This window comes from Halichoeres trimaculatus, unplaced genomic scaffold (assembly GCF_033239565.1).
Source record: "Halichoeres trimaculatus isolate MK-OKI-2021-1 unplaced genomic scaffold, fHalTri1.1 fHalTri1_scaffold_19, whole genome shotgun sequence".
Taxonomy (NCBI): Eukaryota; Metazoa; Chordata; class Actinopteri; order Labriformes; family Labridae; genus Halichoeres; species Halichoeres trimaculatus.
In genome coordinates, this window is record NW_027437197.1 from 10,025,140 (window position 1) to 10,041,151 (window position 16,012).

Below are 16,012 nucleotides of genomic sequence, written 5' to 3' on the forward strand. Positions count from 1 at the left end.
AAAGAGGATTAGCTTTAACAGCTGCAATCCCACAGAGCTGGAGTATAAAACTTTAAGCAGAGCTAATTAAAACCTGTAAATCCTAGAATCAGGAAGTGATGAAGCCACTACTCACGGATATCTGGGGGTAATGTGGTCGGTGGAGGTGGGGGGCAGCCATTGCTGGCTGGTGTGGGTATCAGTGGTGTCACGGGGGAGAAGGGAACCATATCGAAAACATCAGTAGACTGTGGTTTCATTGAGATGCTCCCTGCCTGTTTGAAAAGGCATGAAAATGATGAAGCCAAGGATGTCTGCTTTTTTTAAGCTGGAGAAACTTAATAGCAAAAGACGGAGCAGAAAAAAGACAAAAGCAGGAGACACAAAATGCCTCAGGCAAGCAACAAAGCACAGAGAAGAAAGAAGGAAAGAGGAAGCATAGTGTGTTTACGCGAGGCCGTGGGATGCTGCACCCCTCGGTAGGCTTAGGAGGAAGGAGAGGAGGTTTGGCAGGCGGAGGAGTTAGTAGCCCGGCGGATAAGTTGGACTCCGGCGAGCTCATAGGAGTGAGCGTGACTGAAGAGATTTCCAGACAGGAGAGCGACTTGATGCTGTGGCACCAGAAGAGAGAGGACGGCCTCTGCAGCATGTATGCCTCATTAGACGAGTTTATGTGCAGCGGCTGAGAAAAGATCGCAGACAGAAAACGACCAGAAAAGGACAATAATATTCAGTTATGCAGAGAAGGAGAGGTGAGGGTAATTGCATTCACAGGAGGCTGCCCCGGCTACTGGCATTTGGCCCAATTAGATTGAGAGTGTATCACATTCCTCATCAGACCAATCAGGTGTGTAATTGCTTTGCATCAGACACAGCTTAGACCCCCACAGAATCCCTCCAGAAGGGTTTGGTCATTCAGAAGTTTAGTTTGAAGCAGTGCATTTAATCACAGAGGCCGTATCAGCAGGCACAGCTGTCCAAAGCAATAATCACACAACGTGCAGGTTTGTATTTGAAAAGAATATGAAGCACTAATAGTTTCCATGAGACATCACGTTTTATCTGCAGACTCTAGTTGGAGTTATCAAACTGTGACTTTCAAATGACAAATCAAAATGTTAGTCTAAGAAACAGATATAAGAATCAGGCCTGGGCCGATAGTCAATAAATCAATTAACTGTACAATATATTAAATTAATAAGTCGCCAGGTACATGTGTGTTTGTAACCCTTATCTCTGGTCTCCAAACAGGTTGGATGTCAAGAGAGTTCAGTGTGAACGTTCTTGTCAGTCATCCAAAATCTTTGTCTCCAGGGGAGTCGGGGCTGCCAGCATCAGGCTAATGTAAACAGAGTGCTGCAAGTGGGCCTTATGGGCTCGTGAGGGGTAATGCAGGTTAACATAGTAGAAATTAGGAAGAAAAAAAGATGATTGCATAATGAAACACCCCAGCTTCAGTATGGAAATAGGCTGATGAAGACTCAAGGATGAGGAGAGACGTCTCCTTCAACACTTTTTTATTCAACTGCAATTTTTGACTGAGAGCCTATTTTAATTTTATTGTTTTTTTTATTGGGATATTTGAAAGTTATTGATATCCCAATTACAATAGTAAGAAAAATCCTCATGAGAAATAAAAGTTTACTAAGGATGTTCGATACCACTTTCTTTCAGACCGATCCCAGTACGAGTACTTTCTCTTGAGTACTCACCAATATCAAGAACCAATACAACTTTATCTTGAAACAAAAAATTTCAATTAACAGTGACAGATCATTTTGGAAAAAAGACAGCACATTAAGTCCAAATGAAACACAAACAACTCTCTCCGAGTTTGTGATTTGTTTTCAATAAGTTCACAAAAGTGCAAAATAAAACTAACAACTGTCAGAGTTTTAGTTATTTGAGAATTTCTCTAAATAAATTAAAGTGCAAAATAAAAAAGTTTAACTGTTAATTGTCCCGGGTTCATTCATGTTGTGAATAGGAACTGAAACGTATTTGCCATGGTGTCAAACCACAGCACTGGGGCACTGTAATGGCGAGGAGGACTACTTGACACATGATTTTTTTTTTGCCTTGAGTATCGGCTGCTGGTATTAACTTTCGCGAGTACTGATACCTTGAAATAAGGCTGGTATCAGTCCGATACCTGACACCAACACCAGTACTCGCTCATCCCTAAAGTTTATTTTATTTGAAAGGGTGTACTGCATTATTATGATGTATTATTTTTATATTAGAGGATTTTTTTGTCATAAAATAATACTATCAACATTATCATTTATCATCAATAATTTTGGGGCAGTGTATTGTCCAGCAAAATTTGTTATTGGCCCAGGCCTCGTAAGTATTCAGACATATTAAATTCTGTGTACTCGGAGTTACAGCTTTGCTTGGTCTGGTATGAGCAGAAGTTTGTGCTGGTTAATGGTTGTGTACCCCACTATAGCTGTGATCACTGCTGTAGCTGTGCAGAAAAAACAGTGTGCCTGTGGGTGCATTTCAGTCTTACTGGTGGCACATGAGCAATCATCAACTGTTCTTCAAGATCTTGAAGTTGTTTCTTCAGCTCAGAGTTTTCCGTCTCAAGTTCTTGAATCTGCAAACACAAAAGCAGCTCAGTCATCTCAGACTTTGCTTCTCCTTTAAGACACAACGAATATTTGATCTCTCTGCTCCTCATTGAACGTGTGAAGCGTGTTAGTCGAAACAAGTTTAAATTATGATAGAATGTAGCCAGTGAATGTGGAGTTGAGATTTTTCTTCCAGGAAAGCTGTTTCAAATGGAAACATTGGCATTTGATGGTGAAACGTCTCATTTTATACCCTCTATGTGAAGTGTGTACTTTGGACTTCATTCAATTCTCTGTGCAACATTTTTTTCTAATTTGCTACAACCCCAGTTTGACATCTTTTTTTTATACTACCAATTGAGAAAGTAGTGTAATTTATACAGGTTTGTCGATCATATTCAGTCAATAGTGAATGTAAGTTCAAGCACATGTTTCAATCAATCATAATTTAAACAAAAACACTGAGAGAGCTGCACTGTTTCAGCAGAGTGCACAACAATCCAATTTCAGATTGAGTCTGTAACAACGAAGCTAACAACTATTAATATTCATGACTGACATTTTTCATCCAGACAGCCTAATTGTGCAGACTGGGTGATTTAAACCAATCTATTAGAAACAAGCCCTGCATTAATTAAAAAAATATATGACTGTGTCAGCATGGTGGTATAAGTTCTCAAAGTCAATTAAAGTCGATGTGAAAACAAACAAGCTGAATCCACAAGACTTGAGACGTGCGACGTACTCTTTTCTGTAGGGTCCCGATCTGTTTCCTGGTTTCCACGTCTTTGCCTCCAGACTCCAGGAACTTCTTGTAGGCCAGGTCAAAGGCCTGACCAATAGTTAGAGTTATCTCTTCTGCCTGCAGCAACAAGCAACAAAAACTTATCACTGATATTTAAAAAATGTCACCACAGCTTAATAACTACACAACATAAGTGTCATCAAACTAGGGGGAAGAGGGAAATCAAAGCATAGTGTCAATATAAAACACACAAGGTGAAACATGAATCTATGTACTGACAATAGTTTTGGTAAAATAAAAAGAAGCAGCTGACACTTACACACTTTTCACTGTCAAACACGTAGCACAGGTGTTTGTTGGATTCAGAGTCTTTGCAGATAAAAGTGAATATTCTTTTGTCTGTTTTGTCATCTGCACAGAAGGATATCCTGTGTAACTGACAGTTATGCTGCACATCCTGAGAAAACAAACACAACATATTCATTATTTAGAGACGACATGGACGTCAGCATAAGAAAGTAACTTCTCTTTCTGAAATTCTCTTTTTATCAACATCACCCCAGGTGACATGTAGTCCATCCTCTATAAAGATCAAATCTAACCTGAAGACTCACTTTTGTTTTAGGGTCGAGGATCTTCACACCATAAATGGAGATCTGCAGTTCCACTTTGGGGGTCTTCTGTCCTTCTGACTTCTTAATATGTCTCTGAAACTGCAGAAAAAGTCACATAAACAAAATGTTTATTACTACATTTTTTAATTCAGGGTTGTATTTTTAGAAACTACTTTTTGGCCTTTCAAATGTCTTTAACACTGAGTTTAAGTGTAGATAGAGTAGGAAACAGGGAAGGAAGAGAGCAGGAGATGACATTTGTGAAAGGCTGCTAAACCAGCACACCAAATCTGATAGTTTTAAGTTCTTCATGTCTAACTTGGAGAGACAAAGCTGAGATGTTGTAGTGCTCCACATCATGATGACAGAAATATTATATTGTATTGTATTGTATTGTATTGCATTATATTATATCATATCATATTATATTATATTATATTATATTATATTATATTGTATTGTATTGTATTGTATTGTATTGTATTGTATTGTACTGTATTGTATTGTATTGTATTGTATTGATTTATAATATATTGTATTTTTTTAACAACAATACAGATCTAAGGTCAATGTGTAAGCCTGGTTAAAAAAAAAAAAAAAATCTGCCAACAGACAGAAATACTGAGAGGCCTTATCAAAGAGTTTAAAGGAAATATTAGATATTAGAAGAGAAGTGAAAACTATGAGATACAAGGATACTGTTTTTTTAAATGTGAAGAAACTTGAGGATTGGAGTCTACTTGTGTTGTTTATATAAAGAGAAACATCTGAGCAGTTTTCGTTACTACCATTAAAATGAAAAAGTGTTAAAGCAAATCTTCGGACCACAAAGTGTATGTGTGTGTGTCTGCAGCTTTAAGACTTTTTTTTGCTCATATTTTCAGTCTCTATTGTGTACTCAAGTAAAATGAGTCATTCGGCAGAAATGAAGTGCTTGAAAGGCCTTGAGTCAGGCTTCAATAATTTAAAACATTTACTTTTCAGGGCCCCGCAAACACAAATATGAACAGACTGGCAGGAGAACAGAAGTGTTTGTACAGACAGATTTATCTTGTTTGAGTAAAGGGCATTTATATTGTAACTGATACAACACTACAGGATTTGAGGGCCTCCGGTGTTGTTCCTCATGCCCGCATTTTTTTGCACATACTACACCTTTCCCCTCACACGACCTTTTGGAGAGATAACTAAGCCTGGCCTGATTGTCAATGTATCTGGGAGAGTAACCATAGAGCGTTGGTCTCCAAACAGGCGTTCAAGATCAAATATAATGTAACAAAAGAGGTATGGGTTTAGAAAACAGTCCTCCCCTACAAATGGCCTCACAAACTCAACTCTTGGCAGGAGAAGACAGAAGAGAGGCCAGCAGGCAGCCAACACAGCCACATTACCCAGGAGCTGGGAAAAAGGAGAGGTTGTCTGGGAACTGGCTGTTCTCAGGCACCAAGGCTAGCACTACCAGTCCAGTTACCGGCTGTGGTTATTGCAACATGGACGCAATAATGTTGCAATCACTGAAGGATAGTTTGCCAAATTAATGGGTGCCAGGTTGTCTACGTGATATCAAAACAACAAGAAGTCACAATGAAACACATTCAAGAAGAACAAAATGGAGGCCTGAATTTTTCAGCTTTCACTGTAACTTTTTTGAAAATGATGTTTATCACGTCAGGGTGTAAAATGATGTTATTCATGACTTGTTTTGCGCTGATGGCTCAAAGAGTGTACAAACCACTGTAGTAAATCTACCTATCGTCCAGAGGTTGCACATGCCCTGGCTAATTTCTTTCATATCATATTTGGATGAAATGACTTTTTATGATCTGTAGTAGATCATATCTATTACAAACCCCAGACTCTAATCCATCATGTCTTTGGACTAAAATTGCTTCTTGTTCTGATTTTGTGGCTATTAATTGTGACCTTATTCTCTAGTCCTAATATCCTCATCAGCAGCTCACACAGCTGACAGCTGTTCGCTAAAACACAGCTAAAAAGAAAAGCTGCAAGACCTGCTGAAACCCTATTAGCCAGATGGCTAGAAGGTGGACAAACCAATCAACTCTCAAGGGAACTTTCATGCCACATAACTGGACAACTCCATCTGATTGTTTCACAATGTAGATCAGATTAAACTAGAATAATTGTCATGACATGTGTCCACTGTACAAAGTAATGAAATGCAGATGGAATCTAATAAGACGTACACAAACAGTAAATCGTAATTGTAAAAGAAATACTTTGATAGTTAATTGATCTTGTCTCCCTGATCTTAATCCATCTATGGACTCTTTAATGTGATTGCCCTGACCAGACTCAGCAGAAACTTTAATGCAAATTTCCTTCATTTTCAAACCATAAAAACAAGACAGAATTCATTTTTAATAAATAAATCTGAATGACTCTTCTGCCGATTTCTCTGAGAAAGTCATCAATTCTTTTTCTATCCACTCTTCTCTTTTAAAGTACACCCTTGTGTTTTGTCGTAAAAATGTCTGTTTTATATGCAACACTTCTGTTTTTCTTCTCATTAGAAATCATCGGGCATTATGAAGGAGGAAAGAATCTCAAAAAAAAAAAAAAAATCTTTACCTTCAACATTGCAAACAGTAATTTAAACCATTGTTAACAAATAATTAGTGAAGCTGTATTAGGCATAAATAACAAATAGCTTTATTTTACACTTGTGTTTACATAAGTGGTATTGACACTAACACTGTAGCTAAGAATTATGGGATTACATTGTTTGATGAAAGTGTGTCTTCCTGCTCTTAGTATGCAAATTCAGTCTGCAGCATGTAATTAGATCATCTCATTCAACGAGGAAGTGGTGGGGCATACTAATCTTTAAGCATTTGTTCACATTGTGCACTTAAGTACCTTTGTTTTTAAGACTTTTTTAAATCTAAAGTGTGTTGGTTATAAGACAGAGGTTTAGGGTTGGTGGATGATAGTTTTGGGTAAAAAGACAACAGGTTTGATGGCAGATAATTATTGTTTTATTGAATTTTGCACACACTCAGCAAAGGTTCACTGAGCAAGCTGCTGTGCTTATCCAGCAGTTATAGACATCCACACCCCGAAGCTACGAAACTCCAAGGGCACCTTGCTGGTAACTGATTAGGGAGGGGAGTATTTGTCACTCACTCGCCTCCCCCACTGCTTTGAGGCAACTATCCAATCCGGTCACTCAAGAACACTCTTCTATGCTTTGGGCTGCACAGCTTAATCTGAGGAATGGCTTTACCTTGAGCTTTCTGACTGCATCCTTCACAACTTCTGTGCCTTTTGGGGCTTCAACCTCTGTGTTTCCGAGGAACTGCAGAGAGAACAAAGAGACATATATCTATAATTTACAGCAACAGAAGAAAGACAGAACAAGTGGTAAAGAGAACTGGGAGTAGTTTCTTAAACGTCACGTAAAGGTAACAGAGGAGGCATAGTGAAGAGGCAGGCTCTTAAACGACAGCTGGAGTTTTTGGATTGTAAACTGTAAAATTAAGGAAGAGCAGATTTCTATCAACATGAAGAATGAAGTCTAACAAATTAGCATGCCAACCATGGACAATATTTGAGTCGAAAACATCTGGTTCCTTCAATTTAAAGTTCAAATGAGGATGAATTGCATCTGCACCAGATTAGTCATGATCATTCCCCCTGAAGAAAAAGTCTTATCATCTTAAAATGCCCGTTTATGAAGTATAAAGCATATGCCTCATACATGTAATGAATGCAGATACACAGGCAATCATATACATGAGCAGCACTTCAGGCTTTCTCCAACAGATGGAGCCATTAGCATCTGTGTTTCCTCCACCTGGCAGCCACAGCAGCAGTAATTGTTCCAGTCACACACACACACAATGGTTCAGTGCCTCCTGGGCTTAATGTGTGTAGCCTGTTCCAATATCAGAGCTCATAAACACTGGTGTCAGCCCCTTAAAGGTTAGGGAAAACAAAATAACAGTGTCTCCCACTGGAGCTCGACAAGCAGCTCAGACAGACAGAGACTGTCTCCATGAAGCAACAAGCTCTGTGTTAAGCTGCAGAAAACTCTTTTCACTCATGAAGCATGAATCACACCATCCATGTTTTTACTTCATTGATGTATCCCAGACTTGTTCAGAACACTGAGTAATTGTTATAACCAGTTTTTCAACCATTTCTGCAGCAGCTTCTGTGGCTTCATAAAAGTGGCGAAAAATGGAACTTATCGATGGAAGCACAAGACAGATTGAGCAGTCATTTGAAGGTGTCAGCCCCTGCACGGGTGTGACAAATGTACTCTACCCTCTTCAGGACATGTCTGAGAGCACTGCTGACAGATACCCAGAATAGACTGGAGGAACGCTTGTTCCTGACCAGTGCATTCTGGGCGACCACTAGGGAGGTTTCACAATGTAGACCAAGCTTGGAGGCTCATCCATCAACCTGTGCATACAGTAGAAAAACAAAGCCCCCCCCCCCTCATTCTTCATTGTGCAGATTCATACATAAGCTCAGAGGGATTGCATACCAGATGCAAAAAAAAAAAGAAAAAAAAAGAAAAAAGAAAAAATGCAGAGAACAGCAATATATTTCAAACTCAGCTTGTCTGGTGAGATAATACAACAACCAAGTGAAAAAAACTTCAGACATTTTTCCCCCCTGTATGGTTTTGAAAAGGGCAGAATCTGTCAAGTGCAACATAAGTGACTTCTGAGTGTGACATGATTGTTGATGTTTGACTCAGTGATCCCTGAAGCCCACTGATTCTTTCGTTAACATTTTCTTTCCTCCAGTAGTCCAGAGGTCAGTTACACTTCTTGCTTGCAAAGGGTGAATAAAAGCCAAATGTTAAAGGATGTCTCAGAATGAAGCTGGAGTCCACTGATGCAAATGGGCTATAGGAGATAACAACAGTAGCTTTTAATGATTTTCTGGTTTGAACAACTTACAAACCCCAAGATGGCATCTGAACTTGTTAACATCTGGGTGCTAGAGTGTTAAAGCTAGGGCTGCAACAACGAATATAAAATCGTTAAAAATCAATTAGTAATGTTTTCCATAGATGATGCACTGTGCTGCTTCATTACTGTATTAGTTTCTCTTCAGTTTGTTTGTCCTCTTCCTTTGTGTCGCATTATTTAGCGGTTGGCAACTAGTTGAAAGTGCATTACCGCCACCTACTTGACTGAAGTGACGATTACCTGGGCTGTGGGGATGCATGCGTCACATGGCGGAGAAGAAGCCGAGCCGGCAGTTGAGGTAAACAAGTAAACATAGGGAGTAATACTGAGTAAAAGCACACAGCGTGTTAACTGCAACATTTGCAAAAATGACCTTGCATGGCACGGCAGTACAGCTGCAATGATCCAGTGCTTAAAACGCAAACATGTTAGGCTCATCCATAATGAGCCAGGGGCTCATTAGCAAGGTCAGGAGCTAAGAAATTCCACATACACTCCTTTCATATGTTGTGAAATGCATGGTATGTCTTTAAGACTCATTTTTTGTTTCTGTTAAATTGTTACCCCATTTGAAAACCATAAGGTGTTCATTAAACTAACGTTAACGTTAGCTGCTACAGATAGTAGGGCAGAGGGGGTGAACTGTTTAATCTTCAGGTGAAAAGATTGAGGACACATTTTTATTTATTTGCCTTTTTAGCCCTCTAACTTCTCAATCTGATGACATAACAATTTACTTCCTTTTATTTTGCCCAAACTGTTAATTCTGTAAGTTGGTTCTTTGTATATATCTTTAAGCAAACAATGGTTATCGACTAAAATCACAACACATGGTTTTGCAAATTTTGCTATTATGCATTCCTCTCCCTGATTCATTGATTAATCTTAAATATAACCAACAGAGTAACAGATTATTAAAATAATCGTCAGTTGCAGCCCTAGTTAAAGCATTACTGCAGTGGTAATTAAACATGCTCCAGCACCTGTTGGTGGCTACAGCTTATGCCTGTATTACTTCTGCATTTTTTTTCTCCACTGTATAACAATCAATCTGTGGGATATATTTTAATATCTCTCGGTGTCAGGCAAATAGAATAACAAAAGGTTAAAACTTGGCATTGGTCAACAGCAAACTTAGTGTAGGGACTCACAGAATGGTGAGGAGGTTTTATAAACCAATCAGGACTTGAATTGATTTGTGGCAGCACTAAAACTGTTGTTCTGCCAATTCAGGATTTTTATGCTGCCAGTTAGGGTGAAGCCTTTGGGTCAAAAGCAATAAAGTTTTTGTTCAGAAAACTCACAAAAAGTTTTTCCCTGCAGACTCTGATTCATCAAAATAGCCAAGAAGATCAGGAGAAGATGACCTGAGTGTTCTCATTAGGAGCTACTCCTCCTGCAGTTTGTATTAAAATAAAACAGTGTTGAAACTTCAAGTTTCAACATTCACGTACAAAAAAATAATCTTGAGGCACAAACACAGATTCTTCTCAGTTTTCAACTTCACAGTGAACCCCAATCTGGGCGTATTTTTCTCAAAATTAATGAATGCTTTACAGACGAGAGACTCGGCCAAACACAGTCTCAGCACTTTGGACTTCCTCATTCCTCCAATTCCTTCACTGATGAGTGCTTTTCTCAGATCTCAGCAAATTTAGCCTGACAGGGAACTCATCAGAGAAAGCTGACAATATACTTTGATTTTAAAGATGTGTCCTCGGCCAGCTCACTCACAAACATGAAGACAGCCTCAGCACTTTGGGGGATTTGGTAGTTTGGAACTTCACCTCAGAACCATCACAACTTTTCTGAAGCTCAGGATGTCAGCGGAGTGATTCACTGCTTCACAGGAGGGGAAAGTCTTTGTCAAAATGAAGCAGAAAAGGCAGACTGACAGGAAAGCGCTCCCCAGGTCACAAAGCCCTCTTCTAAGACGTGTTGCGCGGATTTGAGAGAGACTTTTTCAAAAAGCGTTTTATCTCAAGCCATGTTTCAGTCACCACAGAATGTGCCACTTCACTGTCAGTTATTCATGGTTCAGAAGTTTGGGTGGTTTCGACAGAGGCTTGAGTCACTTTGAATAAACTCCCCATGTTCAATTATTAATGAATAAACAAGTCAAGATGAGTAAACACAAGAAACTTTGAAATTAAAGTTTAACAAGGATGATTTTACCCCGTAGCAGCTCAGAGAAAAACAGCTGCACTGGAGACTCATTCTACGATCAAGCGCAGCAGCATTCAAGGAAAGTCAAACACCAATAAATATCCATTTTATCACTGTCACATGATTTTCCAACCCATTACTAAGTCTTTTCAACCCTTTAATGGGTTTTGTTATGTAACACTTATGCATCTTTAAGACCCACCAAGAGAAACCAGACCATCAAGGCGAGGACTGAACATAAACTGACTTTAGTTAAGGTTATCTCAAAGCCTGTTGCTGCTGACACAAGGTTATACTGTGATGAGAAAACATTTTGACACATTTTTGCAGGTGTTGCAGTGAGTGAAGTATGAGGAAACAGGACAGTGTTTCCCATTAATTAATGAGACTGTGGCGGCCCGCCACAGTCTCATTTGGCCCCGCCACAGTCTCATATGGAGAAAAAAATACGATCCGTCACTCGGTCAGATCATTGCACAGCTGTAATTTCCTACCGCACGTAAACAAGCAAGAACAAGAGTGCGCGCGCACTGGTCACGCTCATACACGTCGCTGATACGTTTGACGCAAACCAGATTCCAGAGACACTGGAGCGGGGCGTCTGACTCTGAGGTACGTGCAACGTCTTTTTTGGGCATTAGCGCTCATGCTAACTGCAGCCGTGGCCACAGTAGCTTACTGCGCTGTCTGCCTCCCTTCACTGGAAGAGGATCGGCTGCACAGCGCACGTCTCGGTTCCAGAGTTTCAGTGACGAGAGAGACCACACTGTTTTAATATCATAGCGCATTCAGAGTCAGTGCAGGCACACAGTACAATCACCTGTTACAATACCAACGAGCTGACGCGGCTTATTATTTCATAGTCTCCTCTCCTGGGGCCTCATTTATTACAGCGTGTAAAAGTCCTCTTAAGTTTCACTTACGACGAAAAGGCAAAACGTGCATACGACCAAAATATATACACTCTATTCAGATCTATCAAACTCTGTGTACACACGGCTGCACGCTATTCCCTGTGATAAACCACACCGCGCCGAGAACAGCGTAAATGCGGTGACGTGAACACACCTCGTTTCCCGCCTTCAGCACGCCCGAACATAACCATATATGGTCAATGCAAATCAGTACGTGCATATTAAGTAGCCATGTGCGCTGTGGGATTTTATAGTGACATCAGCGTAAGACGGTGAACATAACATACGGAGAGAGCATGGAAGAAGCTGAATTTATCTCAAAGCCAGATACACAGCAATATCAGGAAATATCAGTCAGAAAATGATCTTGCATTGATTTAGGCTACATTTTGTGATGAAGTGGGCCTCAGCAAATTTAGGCATATTTATTTATTTAGACTATTTTCTGCAGTCACTGTAGAAAAAAAAATGATGAAAACACAACAGTCCTAAATCCAGATAAGGGAGCAGAGAGAAGAAGAATAACGGTAGGCTACAGTCTCAGTAGCCTGATAACGGATCACAGATCATGGAAATAGTGTAAATAACCTGTTCTTGAAATGCTGTTAAGTAAATTTTTCAAAATATTGTGAGTAAGTGAGTTTTTGGTTTTGTTTCTGAATCAAATTTAAAATATTTCTGATATGCCTTTGTAAGTTCTTATTTATCAGCGTACGTTCATGTCCATGGTCCCAAACTGCACTTACTGTAAGGGCGATACATCGCGCTTAAAATCGTACACACACATTAAAACCGCCGAGGGTCAGCGACTCTGCCACCACAGTCTCTTAAAATCCTGTGGGAAACACTGCAGGAGGAGATTTTTCACACTCATCACACAGGATGGGATAACACCAAAAAACAGAATACTGACTGAGGATTGAAGAAGGATGAAACGGACAATAACAAAGTACAGGTAAAAAGACAAGTCAGAAATGTGTCTAGAATTGTTTGTCCTCCTCCTTCAAAGATCTTATTACCAAACAGTCATGTGGTGTTGCTGTGAAGACCTAAGTCCAGCAAACAATCTCTTCATCAACCTCCCTACTTTCCCCGATCAAGCATAACAATGTATGTTACCAGGACTAAAAAAAAGTTATCAAAGTTTTACTGTTTTCACATTGCAGTCAATTCTACCTCATCAAAATGAGATGCAGAAGTTCCTTCTTATTTTTATACCTTTATAGTTCATGCGCAATATGCCAAGAATAACTGAGATGCTTTTTGACCAGAAGATCCGGGAAGGTCCAGAAAAACATTCCTAAGAACTATGGGAATGTTTGACCAGTTTTAACATTGTGTGTCTGTGTTTACACCATGGGTTGCGGATCTGGGTAGTTCCCAAAAATCAGGCCAGAAAAAAATAACAAATGTAATTGCACCTCACTACCAGACCAGTAGAGGGCAGTAAAACAAAGAGAAGGGCCATTCAGCAAATATAACGCCACACAGGATGAAGACAGGCCAGCATCTTTTGCTGCGTTTAATTTGTACTAGGAAGTGGGAAGTCGGGAATTGGAGTGACGTCATCTCTGAGTTCAGCGTTCCAGTTGCCAAGTCGGAAAAACTTGCCTTAACAGCAGTATTTCTGTACATAAACACTGAATAATATTTCATATAAATGGCTGATTTATAGCGACAAACACTTCTCAGAAATTCTGAAACAAAAAAGGATAAAAACAGGAGCTTAATAAATGATAACTGTCAAACTCAAAATTTCGTACTGGGAACTTGGGGGTGGTGTGGGTGCTCAGACTTACAAGTCGGAAATTCTGACCTTGGGTTCTTCAGCTGGGTGTTCCCACTCGGAACTCGGAAATTCCGACTTCTGACTACAAATGGAACGCAGCATTTATACTCAGCACCCCTGTTGGCCTGTTAGCATGGAGGCTATTAAAACTTAGCTAGTTTTGGTCATGCTTATTGCACTGCAGATAGGTTTGTTTACCCTTGAAAGGAGTCAAGTGCTAGTTGCAAAGCAACCCCTGGTCAAAGCTGTTTCAAAAAGCCTGAAACTGCTACAACTAGTGAAACTCTGCTCTGTCTTTGTTGTCCAAAGTACGAAGACAGCTGAAATTGATCAGTGTTGCAGCTTGAAAACAGGCCCACTTGTTGACAAATTCCAGCAGGATGCATCATTTCCAACAGTTTAAGATTATAATTAAAAACTTATCTGATGAGTTTGATACACGAATACGTATATAAAACTCAACCAGGATTCATTCCTGAGGACTTAATTCATGTTTCAAAGGCTGTTCTAAACTTATATCTAATGACATGTTTAACTGAAGGTCCCAAGTTTACAGGGTCACTCTTTGAACTGTTGCACCAGGAGCTTATAGAGCCACACTCACCCTATCAGCTCAAAGAAGACCATTGTTTAGGATTTATTAACACGTCAGTCACAGCTAAAAACACTGCACATACTCCACATAGTTCGGGGGGAAAATTCCCTCTGTTCGAAGAGAACATCAAGCAAGCTTTTGTCCACTGGAGGGCACCAAAATCAACACAAAGTGAGATTTCTTATAGCTGCTTGAAATATGTTTGGTGTGGAAAGGGAATGGGTGATGTAAAGTGGTGGATAGGCTCCAACAGGAAGAAAACAACTCCACAGAACAGAACACTGCTGAATTGACTTTGCTCAATGAAAGGCCTCATTGCCTCAGAAGAAATGCATCATGGAAAAAAACTGCACTGAGAGCAGCAGGTGTGAAGGGCCTGGCAGAGAGTGAGCAATAAACACACCTCCGACAGTTTTTATAAAGGCAGTTTGTTTTATTTCTGCATTTTAGTTTGGACAAAATGAGTGCTTGTTGGTTATTTATGAACAAAACAACCTCATTTCTATGATGATAACTATTATTCTTTTACAATCACAGAGCTCTTCTCATGTACACCACTATGCAAACATAGAGTACATGTACAAACTGAACTGTACCTTGGCATTGTAGGGTATGTAATGCTTGGCCAGAGCCTCCGGGGTGTGCATCCACGTTTTATCTGAAACGACACAAAACAGCTCACTCAGTAAAAAAAAGTCTGTATCATGGGAATCCATCAGTGAGCTACCCAGGTGGATAAATGGTACATAAAGAGACAGCACAAGAGCAAAAACCTGCACCTCAGGGAAAAAAAAATGAGGTTTTAAATTTCAGAGCAGAAATATGTATCAGGAGGCAGGATGGTTGCATGTTTTAGAAAAGGAATGTTTATTTTCTTTTCCAGGACTACACATATTCACACACAGACACACACAAAGGTATGCTGCACACAGTCTGATTTGTTGTCGGCTGAGCAGCTCCACAGGAACAGCTGGGGCCGCACTCGATGACACATTGAGTGGCGATGAAGTGAGGGCAAACACTGCTTCACTTCCACATCCTCATCCATCCTGCAGGTTGGCTAATTGAAGCTGCGACCTTCCAGTCATGAGCCCACTCCTCTACAAATGTGAGTGCAGGATAAACTTTACAGTAAATCAAGGATTTGGTTCTGAGTTAATGAATGAACGCCAGAAATCGAAGGCTCCCTGTTTAGTTTCTGACTACTGGCAGCTCGTAGCAGATGTTTGCGAAGGATGTCTCTCAAATTTGGTGTGATGAACAAAAAGGGTATGTCTGCAAACTTATTTTGACACATTCAATTCTTCCTAACACAGCTGCACACCTGCTGCAGCATCACCCAACAATATCAGTGCCTGGAGGCAAGATAACGGAGCAGGTAACACCATCATCCAAGAGCCAACCATCCCTCGCTCATGTCTTCCATCATACACACCTCATTGGTTCAGAGAGACAAAAAATAACAAGGGCAGTGGGGTGTTTATTGCCAAGGATCTGCTGCTGCTTTTAGGTGGTTGGAGATTTTGTCACCTTATAGGAACGCTCCATCCAAGTTACAAAGTACCATCTCGCACAGTTTTCTGCACCAGGGAATTTGTGACCTCTGTGAAACAGTAAAGGTATTGGAAACAAACTGGCTCAAGCACAACGCTTCACTCTGGGTAGAGATAATTGGGCCTTGAGGG

At 40.1% G+C, this 16,012-nt stretch overlaps 1 protein-coding gene across 4 annotated transcripts in view; it reads right to left on the minus strand.

Moving 5' to 3' along the window:
- gulp1a (GULP PTB domain containing engulfment adaptor 1a) overlaps positions 1-16,012 on the minus strand; it is a 92,373-nt gene that overhangs the window by 4,111 nt on the left and 72,250 nt on the right. For 3 of the 4 annotated variants that reach the window (XM_074695541.1, XM_074695543.1, XM_074695542.1), the window contains 8 exons: positions 14,924-14,985; positions 7,162-7,233; positions 3,915-4,013; positions 3,620-3,757; positions 3,301-3,417; positions 2,495-2,581; positions 431-661; positions 116-254 (listed from right to left, as the gene is read on the minus strand). In XM_074695541.1, the coding sequence (XP_074551642.1) occupies positions 116-254; positions 431-661; positions 2,495-2,581; positions 3,301-3,417; positions 3,620-3,757; positions 3,915-4,013; positions 7,162-7,233; positions 14,924-14,985 (945 nt within the window). The remainder of the gene's footprint in view (positions 1-115; positions 255-430; positions 662-2,494; positions 2,582-3,300; positions 3,418-3,619; positions 3,758-3,914; positions 4,014-7,161; positions 7,234-14,923; positions 14,986-16,012) is intronic. The other variant, XM_074695544.1, reaches the window with a different exon arrangement.